General features: G+C 37.2%; 1 protein-coding gene across 2 annotated transcripts in view; it reads left to right on the forward strand.

Annotated features, from left to right (window-relative positions):
* Window positions 1-15,494, forward strand: part of PDE7A (phosphodiesterase 7A) — a 63,820-nt gene that overhangs the window by 36,578 nt on the left and 11,748 nt on the right. Inside the window, exons 3-5 of one of the 2 annotated variants that reach the window (XM_060775398.2) lie at window positions 738-821; window positions 9,977-10,128; window positions 12,306-12,369. In XM_060775398.2, coding sequence (XP_060631381.2) covers window positions 738-821; window positions 9,977-10,128; window positions 12,306-12,369 — 300 coding nt within the window. The remainder of the gene's footprint in view (window positions 1-737; window positions 822-9,976; window positions 10,129-12,305; window positions 12,370-15,494) is intronic. The other variant, XM_060775399.2, reaches the window with a different exon arrangement.

The raw sequence follows: 15,494 nt of genomic DNA on the forward strand, positions 1-15,494 counted from the left end.
GGCAGCAATTAGCTCACAGACTTATACCAGTCCATGAACCACCACTGTGAGTAGAGTTGCTGTGGAGGATAGAGGTGGGGGGACTTCCACAGCAAATTTGGATCACATTGGAGGTCTAATATGCAGATGAAAAATATCTTTTGAGTCAGGCCCATCTTATCTTGTAACTCTCTTAATTTATTTGACTAGTTAGTTTCAATTAACAATAGACTTTTCTTACAATTGATAAGGGAATTTTAACAAGTGAAGGATATGTCCATTTTATTCATCTTTCTAATAGGTTTTGATATTTCAGTAACACTTTGTATAATTAAACAACTGTGCACAAATAAGTAAACTATATTGGCAACAGTTGTAATTGTAAATGTAAAATCCAAATAAAGATCCTTAAATTCATCTTGAACAGCAAATGTTATGGTGCGGGAGAGCAAAAAGATGTTATGTTTACTTTTATCTTGCATCATGGTAGTATAGCGTACCATATGCAATATGATCTGAGTAGCTGTACATGCTTTTCGCTGTGTATATAATGAATTTTATGAACAACATGCAGTTACATGTTTGAAAAGTCTTCAAGCTTGTTTTGAAACTGCCTCTGAAATGAAAGACACTGAGTCAGGTTCATTGTATGATTGTTACACTACATGTATAAAGTCTACACCTTGCAACTATACTCAGTTGCAGTTTTCTCTGGAGCTCTTCGACACAGCATGTTTCACTCTTGACCCTATTTCTAGGAGATGTACGAGTAAGAAGTCGGGCAGGATTTGAAACAGAGAGAAGAGGTTCTCATCCATACATTGATTTCCGTATTTTTCACTGTAAGTATTTAAATAATAGCAGAACACTATTGAAGGATTCCATTTGTGTTGAGCTGCTGGGCTTCAAGTAATTGACCATTAAATGAAAATGGAAATTAATATTTTCCCTGCAAGTACAAAATTCTACTTTAAAAACCATGAGCATACACTATAAGCAGGATAGTGGTTTATTTTCCTCAGTCCACATAAATCCTGAAATTAGAATTTCATTTTAATGCTTGAATATGAAGGGTTCGGATTTTTCAATTTCCTATACATTTGACTTAATATGAGATTGGTCTGATTAGTTATTTTGCAGTTCTGACAGTGCCCATGTATCAGTAACTTTCTTCTAGTATATTAACTGAAAGAATAAAGTCCATAATAAGTAAGTTATCTCATAAGTTCTATTACTGGTTATTTTCATCTCCATATTCTATCCTTGCTATAAACAGAAGGACTATTATGTTGCATTAATTCATTCTGGGGGGCCTAGTTGAGTAATTGAATGAGTCTTGTTCACAGAAGCATCTGCTGATAATGAGATATTTAGAAGTTTAGCTGGACTGTTCTCTCCCCCCTCAAAATGAAGACCGGTGCCTTAAAACCAAAAAATATGATATTGTTGTTGTCACATATTATGGGGATTTTCAGTTCCAGCAGTTTAGTTCAGGGTTTTTTTCTATATATTTTTGTCAAGAATGGAAAAGTATGATTAGAAAGAACTAATAATGTAAGCTTATTTAGACAACTGCTATGTTTTGATTATATGATTGAAGTGCCTGTGGATGTGGCATAAAGGTTTCATAATACATTTGCAATATTCTTCAGAAGAACAAACCAGAATATCTGTGGGCAGTAGCAAAACAATAGAACAGGATTTAATCCAGTGGTTCTCAACCTTCCTAATGCTTCCACCATTTCCAGTGGTTTTCAACCTATGGGTCCTTTGGTGTTTTGGCCTATAACTATCAGAAATCTCAGCCAGTTTACCAGTTGTTAGGATTTCTGGGAGTTGAAGGCCAAAACATCTGGGTACCCACAGGTTGAAAACCATTGCTTTAATACAGTTCCTCATGTTGTGGTGACCCTCAACCTTAAAATTATTTTCATTGCTACTTTATAACTTCATTCCTTAGGACTGTCCACGTTTGTGTGATGATGTTGCACTTTAAACTAAAGGCTGTCCCTGAATTACAAACTACTCCTAGTTAAGAATGGGGCTGAGACAACAGGGAGAGAGAGGAATCTATCCTTTGTAAGTGAAGTTCACTCCTGAAAGGATTAACAACAACAACAACAATTTTTATTTATAACACACCCTATCTCCCTGAAGGAACTCAGGGTGGTAGAAATAACAAAAATGGCAAACATTCAGTGCCAATAAACAGAAAAGGGGAAAAATGTCTCTACTGAAGCTTTATCTCCAACCCTTGTTTTCATTTTTTTCAAAATCTAAGTCTCACAGGGACAGAAAGTGAGGTGACATCTTCTGAACAGGGGCACAGACAGCAAAGCAAACACCACAAGGTTGTTAACCCTTCCCTATGCTATTCAAATCTAGTATATGTGTGTGTGTCTGTGTGTGTTTATGTGTGTATACATCACACGCACACATATGACTGGAGTTACATTAACATACCAATTCAACTTAAGAACAAACCTACAGAACCCAGCTTGTTTGTAACTTGGGGACTGCCTGTATATGCTTAAGATGAAGGATGAATTTACACAGACTTGAACAGGGATGAGGATAAGAAGATCTCTTCTTTATTATTTATTTATTTACTTACTATATTTATATCCCGCTTTCTCTCACCCCAATGGGAACTCAAAATGGCTCACAGTGTGACAGAATTTAATGCCACATACACAAACAGGTAAAAATACTGTACATCATAGATAAAACCAAATAAAACATACAATTCTAAAAAAAAAACTATTAAAAGCCACAAAACTAAGTCAGAGTCATCATTTGAATTGCAACTCTGTGATTCATTCCCTCTCAAAGATCCTAACCAAAGCACCCCCAGACATCATTTCCCCCAAATAGGAAGCTGAGGGGGGGGGGGTGGTGTCACATCCCAAATGTCTCTCTCAGAACCCCTTGAAGGCGTCAATAAGGTGAAAAGGGAGTGTTTAAGTTGGTCTTCCCGCTCAGAGCAGAGTGCCCACCAGCCTCCCCTGTGGGTCCACCGTGCTCTTGAGGCCACTGCTTCCTCTGCCACCCACTCCGCCCTCTCCCCTCGGCCCCTCTGGTGGCTGCGAAAAGGGTGCTCTTGCCTCACCCCCCTCAACAACAACAACAACAATAAACTTTATTTATATCCCTCCACCATCTCCCCAAAGGGGACTCGGGGCGGCTAACATGAGGCCAAGTCTAAAGATACAATACAACAAAATAAAATACAGAATGCAGTCAACAGAAAATTACATCAAAATAAAATATGTACAGAAGCAAAATAAAACAAATAAAACAAATTAACACCATATAAAATCGAACAGAATGGGCAGGCCAAATGGACGAGATAAAATGATATCACCCTGGATGAGGTAGGAAAGAAAATATGTAATTGAGGGGAACTAGAAAAGAATTTCTAGGTGCAAAGATTACTGCAGATGCAGACTGTGGCCAGGAAATCAGAAGACGCTTACTTCTTGGGAGGAGAGCAATGTCCAGTCTCAATAAAATAGTAAAGAGTAGAGACATCACACTGGCAACAAAGATCCGCCTAGTCAAAGCCATGGTATTCCCTGTAGTAACTTACGGATGTGAGAGCTGTACCTTAGGGAAGGAAGATAGATGCTTTTGAACTGTGGTGTTGGAGGAAAGTTCTGAGAGTGCCTTGGACTGCGAGAAGATCCAACCAGTCCATCCTCCAGGAAATAAAGCCCGACTGCTCATTGGAGGGAAGGATACTAGAGACAAAGTTGAAGTACTTTGGCCACATCATGAGGAGACAGCAAAGCCTAGAGAAGACAATTATGCTGGGGAAAGTGGAAGGCAAAAGGAAGAGAGGCCGACCAAGGGCAAGATGGATGGATGGCATCCTTGAAGTGACTGGACTGACCTTGAAGGAGCTGGGGGTGGTGACGGCCGACAGGGAGCTCTGGCGTGGGCTGGTCCATGAGGTCACGAAGAGTCGGAGACGACTGAACGAATGAACAACAACAAGAAAAGAATAAACAGTGGGGTAGTTTTCAGTTTAAGATGGGGGAAAGTGCATCATAAGGGCAACACTATAGATAGAGCAAGCAGAAATGGGATAAATGGTCACTCTCCAAAGGCACATTGGAAGAGCCAAGTTTTCAATTTTTTCTTGAAGGCTGCTAAGGTGGAGGCTTGCCTAATCTCACCAGGCAATGAGTCCCAAAGTCAGGGGGGCACAGTGGTAAGGCTTTCTTGCCTGTGATAAAGTAGGAGGCGAAAGGACACAGTAGACACAGTATGGAGGCAGGGAGCGGGGAGGAGGACAAGGAGGGAGGCAGCACCAGCCCCGGCCTGCTCCTCCCGCTACCAACACCTCTTCTTCTCCTCAGGCCCAGTAAACAATGGAGAGAGAGAGCAAAGAAAGCCTCCTTCCTTGTCTCCTTCCTTCCAACCTTCCTTGGTCACAGTCAGATGGGAGCCACCTAGCGTGTCCCAATGGCCTCCCTTCTCCCTCCTGCTCCTCGGCCCACAGGAGAAAAAGGGTGAGAAAGAGGGGGAAAAGGGGAGAGAAGTAAAGGGGAGAAAAAGAGAGGGGGGGGGAGGAGCTGCTTCCACTGCACGTGCACCTCTACATCCAAATGCCTCCTGTGACTCCTTGCCACCCTAGAGGAGAAGGGGGAGTCCCTCTGTGCCAACCTGAAGGAGCAGAGATAGAGAAAGAGAAGTGGCATGGGCGTGGGTACTGGCTGGCTGTTTGGCTGGCAATGGGGGCCCAGCAGCCATTTGGGGGAGGCGGAGGAGGCGGGGCCAAAGGAAGTAGTGGCACGACCCCCTTAAGCAGCTGATCGACCACCATAGGGGTTACGACCCCCAGGTTGAGAACAGTTGATTTAAGCAAACCAGGAAAATGAACACCTGAGACATACCTCTGTAAGAAATCTATACTCAATATTTTGATTTCAGTTATTTTCTTTGCTTTACCAATATTCCATTCTTTTAAGGATTCCTGTTTTCTTTTTAAACTTACGTAAGGCTGTAGAAACATTGACAAGATTTCATACAGCTTTTTTTTAGGGAACATGTATTTGCTGATGGTAATACTCAGTTGGAGTGGTTCATTTGGAAATAATTATTTAAATCTTCTGTCAGGAAGACTCATTTTGAATGCTACTGTCCTGATCTCTGTATGCATGAAACTTGCATGATTATAGATTTACATAACAAGTTGGGGTATGGACAGAATTTTTTCTGCTGTCCACACTTCCTTTTTTGTAGTTACATAAGTTGAAATTAAACTATAAATACTCTAAACCCAATTTTGTTTTTTATTTCAGTTTGAAAATAAGGTGTTAGTCTTGGAACAACCAAAAAATTTAAACCATAGATTCATGTTGATTTAAGATCTTGGTTTGTTCTAAAGCTTCTTTGGTTCATTTGAAACATTGAGACAGCCTGGCTTAAACAAAAGAGCATACTACCTACTGTGAAAGTAATTGGACTGTGATATCTGTCATGTCCATGTTTGTCAGTGTCCCATTTCCTTTCTGTGGCTTACTGCAACCCTCACTTAATAGAGCTAAAGAAGAGTGCCTTGGAATCATAGACAAGAATCCATCTCAGTTTTATCATTTTGTTTTGTCTTGATCTAGTTGGTCTTGGTGTATAAGTAGTGTTAAACTGTCATTACAACAAGCATAGACAAGAGGAGGAACATGGAAATATGGAGCATGCTTCTAATCTCTTAAGCAAAGTTTAAAGAGGAGACAGCAGAATTTCCTCGAACACTTTTGATACTTTTATTCTGGATTTGTTCAATTTGTAGAAACAATCTAGATTAGGTACAGCTCCCCAAAATTGACATTTAGTTGAGACTGATTAATTAAAATACATGATGGAGGTTATGTGAACCAAGTGGGAAACTCTGCACTGCCAATGTCTTAGTCTCCTGAGAAGCAGATTTTGCTAGCCCATTAATTCACAGGAAGTTTTTTAATATGAGGGATGAGGTATGTGTAGTTCTTCAGTCTAATATTGGATAGCAGTCCAGGCTCCCCACTCCTGGTCTCCCAACTAGAAATGTTTCTTTATGGTTTTTGAAAGTGGGATTTCTCAGCTCCTTTTTGATATTGGGATTTTTCTTTAGGCAAAACTGGTGGTCTGCCACTAAGTTCAAGCTCTTCTTGGTACTCACAGTCACATAATACAGTATCCACTGAAAATTGTTAAACCATCATTTTAAAATAAGTCAGGAAGTAAAAAATAAAATTGTCCATGTTCTGTCCGAAGTATTCCTGCAAACACTTACATGACATAAATAGAAATGTAAGAATTATACCTCTTGCTGTTCTTATACTGGACAGGAATTCATTATGGTGGACAAATGTAAATTCCCACATCTTATTTCAGTGCAAGAGCAATTGGCATCAGTCCTCTAAACCAGGCCTGTAACATGGTATACAGTGTTGAATCTCCTGGTTAGATTTTGTCAAAGGAAAAAAAATCCCAAGATATTCAAACTCATACTTCCTTATGTAAATGTTTAAGTGCTTAAGTGCAAATTTTAGTGTGTGCTTAAGGACCAAAACTGCAGTGATTTGTTTGATTTATAATGACTTATATGGTACTTCTGTGATATACTCGATGAACCATTTGGGGGGATTTCAAAGTTTAAGATTGTCTGGAAAGTAGCTGAAAACTCACACTGTAATTAACTGGTCAGAACAAGTTCTGGTTCCTCTCATTTTTCTAGTTTCTTCTTTTAAATCAATCTGTCACAACATCGAAGAACATGTGCATGTATTTACACACCTACTCCTCTCCCACTCTTGCATGATTCTGTCAGTCTCCGATAACCCTTGACAGATTAGATTGTAGGAATGTTGGCAGCAGAAGAGAGCTTAATTCCTAGTGTTTTCCCCCCCAAAAACTGGGATGAGATTCTGATTTGAGTTTTTTATTTGCCTGCAAAACTCACAAGGAGCAAATCCCCAGCGTATAGCTGCACATTACTGTATAGCCATTTTTTTCACTTGTATGTACTTAAAATTGTACAGAGATCAGTGTTTTAAACTCCCAATTTTTTAGAAAGCAGTTGAAGGCAGAAAATAAACAATTTATATTTTTGTGTTGTATACTTCATATTCAGTTTTTTGGTCGGGGCTTTAGAAAGCTTCTGAGCTAGTTGACTGGAGTTCAATAAAACAAGGTATTGCTAATTTCAGAATTCCTCACTCTGATGACGACATAGTTGTGAGTAAAGTGGGATATATAGGCCTAGGGCGTCTATAATTTAAGGTGGAACTCTTCCCATGTATACCTACTTGAAGATGTAGGTATACATGGGTGTCTGCTAGAATGGAAGCAATACAGTGTGAGGATGTGGGCGGGGATATCTGTTGCGGCACTCTAGATTTGGCACTCCTTCCTGCCTCTCTCCCCTTCAACTGGGGTTCACATAGAGGCTCCAGTCATAGTGGAGAGGAATAGGGAAGAGTAGGAACACAAGCATTTTCCATACTTTGTCTGCTAGCTGCCATATTCATCAACTACCTCCTTATGCAATTGTCTGTAATTGTAGCTGCTTGGCTAGGACTAGTGATGGTAATCTATTTTAAATATGTTTAATCCAAATATTAGTACCTTTCTAAGAAGTTAACTTCCACTTCATAACCTCTCCTCATCACAGTTCCATTTGTTTTGCTTTTCCTTGAATGTCTGTTTCATACTGAGTTTTATCTTTATAATGTGCTCCTTGAAAGTGAGTTGTAAAAAGTAGATGGTATTTTAATACATTTCAGGTAAATCAAAACAGCATTCCTCCTTTGCTGTTGGAACACAAACACACATTTTCTCTTCCATGGTCTTTTAGAAATTTGTTCTAGAATAGAAGACTTAGATTCTGAAAAACAAAACTGTCTTTTCTTTCTGGTCAGGATAATGACATCTTTATGCCGAAGTGAAAAAATTAGGCATTTGAAAATGTCAAGGTAGTTTGTAAATGGAAAATTCAGGAAGGATGAGAATTTACAATCAGAAGACAACATTTCTTCATGGCTGTGAATAGCTTAAATGAAAAGTTTAATGATTTATTATTAGGAATGCAGCCTGATCAGGCACATGTCTGGGTGAAATGGCGCCAACAAACCAGTAAAGTGGACTCCGCCATTAAGCGGGACAAACTGAAGAAAAAGAAGAGGAATAGGCCTGAAGTTTGCAAATCACTAAATTTGTATAACTAAAAGTAAAGGGGGTTCTTACGTACGTATGGTAGTATTCAAATTCTGCAGTAAAATTATTTTGGTGAGAATAAAAATGTGGACTGCAGGCAACTTTTCAGACATGAAAAGGTGTAATTATTTCAGTGGCTCTTATGTCCGTTTTATTTTCAGCATTTCTAGCTCTAAAATGTACTGAAACGCCTTTACAGAACCACAAAATTTAGCAGAAATTATAACCAAAATTAAAAAGCCAGCATGGTGTTGTGGTTTGATTGTTAGACTGTAACTCTGGAAACCAGAGTCGGAATCCCTGCTTAACCATGGAAATTCACTGGGTTATCTTGAGGATGTCACATTCTCTCAGCCTTCCCCTGTGAAAAAATCTTGTCAAGAAAACTCACGATGGCTTCACCTCAGGTTGGAAATAACTTGAATGTACACTCGGGTTGGGTGGGAAGGATTGTGAAATGTTATGCTATGTTAAAGTGTGTCTATTATATTATAGATGTATTTAACCTCAATCTATACTGTATTATTTGTTACTCAATTTTTGTATTCACTTTGTTTTAAATTGTGACTCAAGTGTGGGATTGTTAGCCACCTTGAGTCCCCATGAGAAGAAAGGCATGGTATAAATAAAGTGAATAAATAAATATACAACAATAACAGTCCAAATTAATGGTTTACAATGTTAAAACTTAGAAGACAAAACCGAAAGTAAAACGGAAGAATGTCTGATAAAGAAACCTAAAATAGTGTGGCACTTTTAAAGGAATCATTCCATTTGATTCTAATGTTTTCACTTGATTATTTATTATTTATTTTATTTACTGTATTTCTATACCGCCCTTCTCAGCCCGAGAGTGACTCATGATACATGTAGATAGTTGTAGAGCCGTGGTTCCCAACTTGTGGTCCGTGGACCACTAGTGGTACGCAAGAACTAAAATATGGCAAGTATTGTATGACATATGTTCTGTATCAGAAACTAGAATCAGCACCCCAAATAACCAAACCAAATCTAAAGTTGACCAAAAACTGATTCGTAACCCTTTTGGTACTGATGTTGGAGAGTGGTCCCTGGTCAAAGTGCTCCCTGATTTTTTAAAAAAACAAAACGTTGGGAACGACTGTTGTAGAACGTGAGGCTTTAATGCAGATAAATTGGTATGTTGGTCCTTGGGAATTGATGAGGTGAGGAAAAAATGCATAAACATTCCCGTCTTCCCTTCTTTTAATGCAAGATTCCTGAAAGTCATTTCAGTTTCCAAACCTAAGTATTCATCACTACTTTGTGTTATTTTCTTTTTCTCAGAAATGACTAGCCTAATCTATGTGATCCTATACAGAACTGAAAGTTTATCTCAGGGATGGGAAGCAGAAAAATCAGTCTAGAAGAGCCAAAGGGAGTCGGATCATTGCCTGTCTAGCTCAGCATTCTCTTTTTATGATATTTACCAGATGCCTATGGGAATAATGAAACCTCCATATTTTGAACCATGAGCATAGCTGGTGGTGAGGAATTAGGCATGGTATAAATAAAGTGAATAAATAAATATACAACAATAACAGCAAGACCTAGGAAGTCTATATGATTCCATGTCTACTCTAGATGATGATAGATGCCAAGTCCCAGCCGCCCCAGACAGCATTGTCAATTATCAGAAATTATGTGAGTTTGTAATCCAGTAAAATTTGGAGAGTGACAGAATCCCCATTACTATCTTAAACGATTTTTTTCTAGGTTTACCTTGTAATATTTTTACTATGAAGATTAGTCTTAAGGCTCTTTGTTTTCCCCCTCCTAGCAAATTCTGAAATTGAAGTTTCTGTGTCTGCAAGAAACGTCCGAAGGTTACTAAGTTTCCAGCGGTACTTGAGATCTTCCCGATTCTTCCGTGGTATAACTCTTCCAAACTCTTCAAACTTTTTAGATGATGATTACAATGGACAAGCTAAGGTTTGTTTATGAAGCCATATTATAATCTTGCCCTGAACAAAACACTACTGTTATTTAATTAAGATATGTCAGATTGAAATTTATTTCCCATATTTGTAAATCTTAAAGCAAAAGGTATTGGTAACAGGATTGCTACAGTTGCTAGTGATGAGATGGCAATATCGGGTGAAGAAGAACTTTTCGTCATCGTGAATTCAAGAAGAAGTTGGTATCAAGTTGCCAAAAATGTCTTCAGAAGTACTTGCAGCATTGTGAAGTTGTTAACATTGGTTGGATAACACCATATAACAAAATTTGAAAAATAAAATCTGTTCCTGGTTTGAAAGTGTTATTTCCTGTTTAATTGTGTGGTGCTTACTTTGAAAGTAGTTGTTATACTCCAGAAACTTTGTTTTTGTGGTTGCCACAAACTATGTTGAATTGGTTGAGACTCTGAAATATTCATTGAAAAACTATAGCAAAATGTGCTGCAGGATGTCCCACAAAAAGAAAGTTTTTGCAGTTTAATAAACTTTTTCCACGGGTTTTTTTTAAATGATAGAACCAATTAGGAAATGACATTTATAATCCAGGAACAAAAATTAAACCAAATAACCTGAAATTTTGGTATCTGAATCTATTTACATTTTTCCTCATTTTTAAGAATAAAAAAAAATAGATTCTTTGCCTAGATTTAAACTGTTTGGTAATTGAAATAAGTGGAAATTGGTTATTTGCAGATTTCTGTATGACCTGATAACTTAGGGTCTAAGGAAACCTGGTTTAAGGTGAATGAGGAGTGGGCTCCTGCGGCATACTTTCTTATTGTTTCCACTTGTAGAAAGAATGACCTTGGCCCCTTCCACACAGCTGTATAAAATTCCACATTATCTACTTTGAACTGGGTTATTTGGCAGTGTGGACTCAGATAACCCAATTCAAAGCAGATATTGTGGGATTTTCTGCCTTGAGATTCTGGGTTATATGGCTGTGTGGAAGGGCCCTACTGAATTTTTAAACACAAACCCAGATACACCTGCAATTCTTTTTTTCCCCTTACAAACCAGAAAAATAATCCATTTTCCCCAGATTTGTTGCTGGAATTATCTTGTTTATTTCCATATTGTGTGACAAGGATTCCCATTTTATGCAACTGTCAGCAGCCACCAGCTTGATTGTTTTTGTTTCTCTGGGTGTAGGTTATAACCCAGAAGGCATCAGGCACAGCAATGAGACTGGGTTCATTCTTTGTTTAAAGATAAATATAGGACTAAGCACATAGTTCTGCTCTTACTTCTACTTGGAGCTGTTGCAGTTTTTACTAGAATTGCATAATAACTGTGCTATATGAAGTAAGCTCCTTTTTCATGCAAGTAGGTTTTATTTTGCTTATGAAATAACTCATTTTTCTCCAAGAAGTGGTGCTAAGGATAAGTTAACAACAACATTCAAACAAATACATACAACTAAAAAGAAAAGGCTAAAACACATTTCGAAATCTGGTCAGGGGAACAACATGCTTAGATAAAAAAAGATATTTCTTACCAGCAGAAAGAAAACAGAAGGGGTGATTTCAGTTTTCTTCAACGGAAAGCTGCAGAATGTGGCCACAAAAAATAATCTTTCTGACATCCTCATCAAAAGTGATCCCAAGTTAGCGGGACCTACAAAAATCTGAATATCTGGGCTCACACGGGATTTATTTATTGTGTCATTAGCAACCATACCATTGTATTACATTTCTAATAGAACAAAACAAACAAACAAAACAAACAACGGGATGATGTGGTGCTTCACATAGCCTGTTTCCAAGTTCGTCTTTGCGTTGTGCTTGGAAATATACCCAAAACAAGTGAACCTGTACTAATGGTGTCCAGTCAGCTATCTAGCTCTGGTTGTAAGGCTGTGGACCAGTGAAGTTTCAAAATACTTTTCAAAAGTAGCTCCCAAAGATTTCATTGCAATAACATAATCAGGATTGCATAAATGGGTATCTGGGGGACAGATAGTTATGGAAGAAAAATAATTTCTCTGTCTTGATAAAAAAGAATTATGTAGCTAGGTAGACCTTTTTTCACATCCTTGCAATATCCTTTCTAAAATCCTGTTTTGACTCTGATTGAAAACATCATAAGTAAAAGCAAATATGATAAATAAATTTGAACATTTGAACTCACTTTTTCTTTCTTTTCTTTCAGTGTATGCTAGAAAAAGTTGGAAACTGGAATTTTGATATCTTCCTTTTTGACAGGCTAACAAATGGTGAGATCACAGCATTTGAGTGTTTTTAACTGATCTTTAACTCAGTGGTTACTTGTGAATAGTACTCCTCTGTTGATACTGTACAGCTTCAGTTTTCCTGAAGCTGTGAATGAGTGTTACATGTAACTTTGAAAGCATGGCCTATGACCTCTGCAAGTTTTCTTTTTCTAATGATTGAGCAGGGTTCATTAGTTAGGTACAGACAGCCCATTGAACTTGCTCCCTCTTGCTAAAGTGTGCTGTCTACCCTCCCCTCTTTCTGCATGGAAATTAGTAATTAGGAAGTTCCTGCATGGAATCTAATTGCCATTTGTCTCATGTAGACATGTTTGTAGTGCTGTGGAAACATTTTTATTCTAAAAGGAAAGTCTGCTTTGAGCAAATTAAAACAATGAATTAAAAAACTTAAAATCTTTATGATAACATGTAAAAAATCAAAGCTGGGTGTTACTTTTTGAGACCTTTAAAGTGTCATAAAAGTTTGAGTTTTGTGCCATTCAGAATTCTTCAACGAAATAAAGTTTTAACTTAGAACACAATTATCTTGAAATTATTTTTAACATATTGCTAATTATTTAACAAGTTGTTAATATTCAAAATACTTCAAGCACATTAAAATAATTGATGACTGGATATACAGAAATTAATTGATAATACTTCGTAGAGACTGTGAAATAGGGAGGGAGATACGGAAAATGTAGAGGAAAATGTAGAGCCTTTCACTGAAACTGACTTAAAAAAAACATAGATAACAAATAGACTAAAAGATTAGACACAAGGAATGAATTGAACTGTATATGAAGAAGATGAGCTGTAGATGTTGTGATGCAATCTGGTACAAAAAGACTTGTTGTCCTTCTACTTAATGTAAACAGAAGACATTTATTTTCTGAAGGATAAGTCTGTAATCTTACAGTAGTCATCATTAGAAAATACGCGATTCACCCCAAAAATGGGGGATGGGTAGATGAATATTAAATAAAGAAGTTGGAACAGTTACATAGGGAAAAGCCACATTAGCAAATATGTAATGGTGAAATAAGGAGCAGCTAGAAAGGCCAACATCTATTTTTAAATATAAGAGAGGAATTGTTGAACTATTTCGTAGAGCTCTATAATATATTTACTGTGGATTGCTATGGATTTGAATTTCTAATTTAGCCACTAGTTGACCTGCAGCATCTCTATAGAAAAAACGTCTGGGAATTAGTGCAAGCTACCACTGTATACTGCTCTGCTTTTCTCAGATTATGGTGTTTTGAGAAGGGCAGATGTTTTAGTAAAATTTACCAAGAGGATAAAAGCAAGCTGAGGGAATGCTGGAATAGTCATGATGGTACTGCCCCATGTTGGCCAAGCTGGTCTCATCTTGTATTTCTCCATCTTGTCTGTAATCATCCTTGCTACAACAGTTGATGCTTGAATATTAATAGAGAAGTCCACGTTTAACACTGGGTATTATTTGGCTTTGTTTGTTTTTTAAGCGATCATTTGTAACTATTAAAAATGTTTTGTTATGCTTTGTATTAATTGCACAAATTCCATTGATTTTTTTTTACTGTGTTTTAAATGGAAAAAATAAGTAAACTGAGAAGCTTCATTATAGGTAGCATTTCCCCCTTTCTGACACTGTATGAGTTCGAGTCAAGCAAAACAGTGCCAAACTGCATGCTGAATGTATATTCTAGCTTTTGTGGGCTTGCACCTGTTTAGCTCATAAAAATATATGGTAGTTTTTCTTTCTATGTTCCCTTCTCCCATAGAACTTCTTTTATATGCACTTTTAATTATGATCTGTATTTTATCGTTTTTATGTATATTTGTTTCTGTTTTTATGATTGTATATGACATCGAATATTTGCCTTTTGTATGTATGTATAAACTGCCCAGGGAGAGAGGGTGAGATAGAAATAATTTGTTATTATTATTTTACTGACACAAAAACACAGGATGTCACAGCAAACGAGATATATATACTGGCCACCTGGATCTGTGCGCATCATTCGAAAACATATCACACATTCCTAGATGCTTGGGAAGTGTTCCGACTTGTGATTTTGTGATGCGAAATCCAGATTATTATTATTATTATTATTATTATTGCATGAATGATCTATATTTGTGAATTATGCTTATCCTGATATTTGTGACACACTATCTTTTATCTTTTACATGCAACTACAGGGCTGATAATGTGCCCCAATCTCTCTTTCAGCCATAAATGAGCAAATAGCCTATAGCTGTGGTCTACAAGAGTAGAATTTCCCCTTTTAAATAGATTCAAATTGAGAAATTTCCTGAGCTGTTTAAGTTTTAAAGCAAGACAGATTTTTCAAAACCAAAAATGGACTTCCATCTCAGACCAGTTTTGTTTTGGCATTTGTGGCAGTGCCTCTAGCCTCTGGAAGATCCAAGGGGCAGAAAATAGATCTCTTAACTTGCCAAAATTGCTCACTTCTTTCTGCTAGATCTTCCAGAATACTAATGGGTATTTATGGGTAATCTCCTCTCTTTTCCTTGTCTGTAAATCTGTCAGGGAACTGTCATTTGTAAGCTGCTCCAAGAGCCTTTGTGGCTGAAGAATGGAGTATAAATACTCAAAATTCTTTAGCCTTGATTCTTTGTATAACTCTGGTGGGGAGTATTCTATAAAAAATTTAAAATGCTGGGAAAAGAGCACAATTTTTTATCTTTTGTTTTGAATAAATTTATATTTAAATACCACTGTTTTGTCTGTAAGACTGTCAGTAATTGAGAGTTTCATACTTTGAGAGTTTGGAATATGTAAACTGAAAGTACTGATGGTTTAATGGTTGCATTAAATTAAAATAATCAAGGTAATTTTTAAATGATAGACCTAGCAACTCAAGCAATGTATAGTACCATAAACATTGCAAGTTAAATGATGTGACAAGGAAAGTCACAGCCTGAACAGGGTTTTAGGTCCATACTGGAATCTAAATGAAGGACTTGGTCCAAAAAAGAGAGTATGAAACGTGGTTAAAAAATTCTGACTAGAGATTAGTTTTGAGTATGTTAAATTATCAGTCTTATGAATTGTCTAATAACAAGCTTTCTGTTGCATGTGACTTGGAAATAATTCTAGTAATTTTAAATCATTCTGT

The sequence above is a fragment of the Anolis sagrei genome, chromosome 4 (genome assembly GCF_037176765.1).
Source record: "Anolis sagrei isolate rAnoSag1 chromosome 4, rAnoSag1.mat, whole genome shotgun sequence".
NCBI classification, from domain to species: Eukaryota; Metazoa; Chordata; class Lepidosauria; order Squamata; family Dactyloidae; genus Anolis; species Anolis sagrei.